General features: G+C 36.7%; 1 protein-coding gene across 2 annotated transcripts in view; it reads right to left on the reverse strand.

Moving 5' to 3' along the window:
* Positions 1-2,921, reverse strand: part of LOC107654329 (multivesicular body subunit 12B-like) — a 28,299-nt gene that overhangs the window by 3,290 nt on the left and 22,088 nt on the right. For both annotated transcript variants that reach the window (XM_016441367.1, XM_016441368.1), the window contains exons 7-8: positions 1,874-1,965; positions 464-519 (exon numbers count right to left, since the gene is read on the reverse strand). In XM_016441367.1, the coding sequence (XP_016296853.1) occupies positions 464-519; positions 1,874-1,965 (148 nt within the window). The remainder of the gene's footprint in view (positions 1-463; positions 520-1,873; positions 1,966-2,921) is intronic.

Raw genomic sequence — 2,921 nt, forward strand, 5'->3', positions numbered from 1 at the left:
GGCAGCGTGTCACCGCGCGTCACTCCCGGATAATCGAAAATGGGCAAAGAGGCGGGAGCAGGTTGCTGAAGCCACGCCCACCTAGCTCGACGGTGGTGACAGCAGCGGCAATCCACCTGTCACTCAAGTGGCCACGCCCTTAATTATGCAGAACTTTAAGGCTTAATATAATTTAAACGGATGAGTTATAAAAAAAATTCACCCCCCTCACAGTTGTCATGAAGGGCAAAATTAGCTATATAGCCCAAAATAATTTTTTGAACCAGGCTGCAAACGTTTTTTTCTGCTGTAAAGCATTTTAACATGGGGAGTCTATGGGATTGACTCCCTTTTGCAGCCAGCCTCTATGAATTAGTTTAAGTCACTTCCTTGTTGGCTTCACTAGAGAGAGGGGAGGTTGCCGCTTGCTTAAGACTAGTTTTGTGGTCCAGGGTCACATATGATTGGTTGAAAACAGACTCACATCACTGGAGGCACATGCAAACTTCTCCGAAATCATGAAAGGCACTCCATCCATAGCTGAAAGGTCAAAAAGTCAGTATTAACCAGAGTTCACCAGACATAATATATTTTGCCTTGCACAGAAAGCCACAAAATGTTAAGAAATCATTGGCTGATGACTTCTCCGAAGTAAAATGACCACAAATTACCTCAAATTATTTGTAAATTGCCTTGGATTAAAGCATCTGCTAAATAAAACTAAACAGACATTTTTTCCATGAATGTGACAAACGAAAAGTGTGCGGTAAGAAACAAGAGCTCAGAACAGAAGGAGAGGTATTCTGACTCATCACTGAACACCATCTGGAACAGTTCAACAGATTCCACCTCCAGAAGGGTTTATTATTACATCCCTAATGACAGCAGTCATGAATCCACACGCATGCATTGGCCGTTACTCTAGATTTCAGAGGATTATTACACACAACGGTAACCGACCGCTTTCTCACTGACCTTCATCTCAAATGTGAGGCGCTCTCTCATGTCAAGCATTCCAGAGATGCAAAATATATCCATTATATAATACACTACCGTTCAGCAGTTTGGGGGCTGGAGAGAATTTTTAAAGTTTTTGAAAAAGTCACATATGCTTACCACCAAGGCTGCATTTATTTGATTAAATATACAGTAAAAATTGTGAACCATTATTATAAATTAAAATTACTTTTTTTTTATTGTAATATATAGTAAAATGTAATTTATTCCTGTGATCAAAGCTGAATTTTCAGCATCATTACTCCAGTCTTCAGTGTCACATGATCCTTCAGAAATCATGAAGGATGCTGATTTGATGCTCAAGAAACATTTCTGATTATTATCGGTGCTGAAAACAGTTGTGCTACTTCATATTTTCGCCTTTTTTATTTTTCAGGATTCTTTGATTAATAGAAACCAATTTAAAAAAGAACAAATTTTAAAAAGAACAAATTTTACATTTTAAAATTCATAAAATTTCTGTAACATTATAAATATCCTTACTGTCACTGTCCTTACTTTGATCAATTTAATGCATCTTTGCTGAATAGAAGTATTAATTCCTTTAAAAAAAGTTTTTAAAACCTAGTTTTTTAAGTAGCTGATATATAATATTTAATAGATACTTGGATCAGGGCTTACTTTTTCTAATTCAAACTTAGAGAGTAAATTGACAGAGTAAACACACATTTATTTTTTACTAATTTATAATAAACTGATGATTCATTTCATTCGTAAAAGCAGGTCAAATTCTAGACTGGAGCTCTAAGAACATTACTTTGTCACTCATTTGTGTTCTTAGGTTACAGCCCTCTCTACTTGTTAGTGTTGATGCGATATTGAGGGTGATGTGAAGCCGTTCAGTTTGGGTCAGGTGTGTTTTGTGTGGTTCTCGCACCAGATATGGCATAGAGGTTGGAGTTCTGGTGTTCAAAGTCTGGTCTGGTTGTGCTTTTTCTGAAACATGCCGGCAGGGTCATGGATATGTGCCTGCGAAGAAACACAAATGGAAAACAATTACCACTTAATCAAATAAATATTCAACATATCTTCCTTCTCAGACCTCACTATTATCACAGCTGCTTTCAAAGCATACAAAACATCACTGGCAATCTGTCACCTGACTGACAACCTTACTGATAACACAGTAAGGTGTGCAAACTGTGATATTTCCGTCTCACAGGCTGCATGATGAGATACTCATCCTAATAAAACAAACTGTTCACCAGATGATGCTAGAACCTTTAAATACAGAATTTTTTCTTGGTTTTTCAAACTTAATTTTTAGCAGTTGTGCTTTAAAGAATGTCAAAAATAGTTTTGATATTTTTAGCGGCGGTTCTTTAAATAGCACACCAAACAGTGTGCTTTGCTTTAGCTGTTAGACAGCTTGCAAAGTAAAAACTAGAGCCTGACTGATATGTTTTTTTTGGGGCCGATACCGATACCGATATTAGGGAGTAAAAAAGGTATCGATATATCGGCCGATATTCTTTGTGTATATTATAGTACAGTACCAGTCAAAAGTTTGGACACTTTCCCATTCATGTGTCCAAACATTTGACCAGTACTATATATAGAATACAGTATATACATAAACAGAATATATATAAATAAACAATTTTTTTGCAATGATCACTCAAATGTGGTGATCAAACACTTATAATGACATGACAAAGATATGTAATGGAGGCAGGGCATTTAACAATTTAACAATAAACTTTATTATCCAAAATGAGTCTGACATCAGTGCACTGAACAGTAAAGTTGAAGTTTAGAGAAGTGTGAAATAATATACCTCTGTAAATAAATACAATATAGTGAGTGAAGTGAAGTGACATGCGTGCTTTAGTTGCATTAGTGCTCTGCATTTATCCCATCCAAAGTGCACACACACAGCAGTGAACACACACACACCGTGAACACACACACGGAGCAGTGGGCAG

Source organism: Sinocyclocheilus anshuiensis, unplaced genomic scaffold (assembly GCF_001515605.1).
Source record: "Sinocyclocheilus anshuiensis isolate Anshui unplaced genomic scaffold, SAMN03320099.WGS_v1.1 scaffold163, whole genome shotgun sequence".
Taxonomy (NCBI): domain Eukaryota; kingdom Metazoa; phylum Chordata; class Actinopteri; order Cypriniformes; family Cyprinidae; genus Sinocyclocheilus; species Sinocyclocheilus anshuiensis.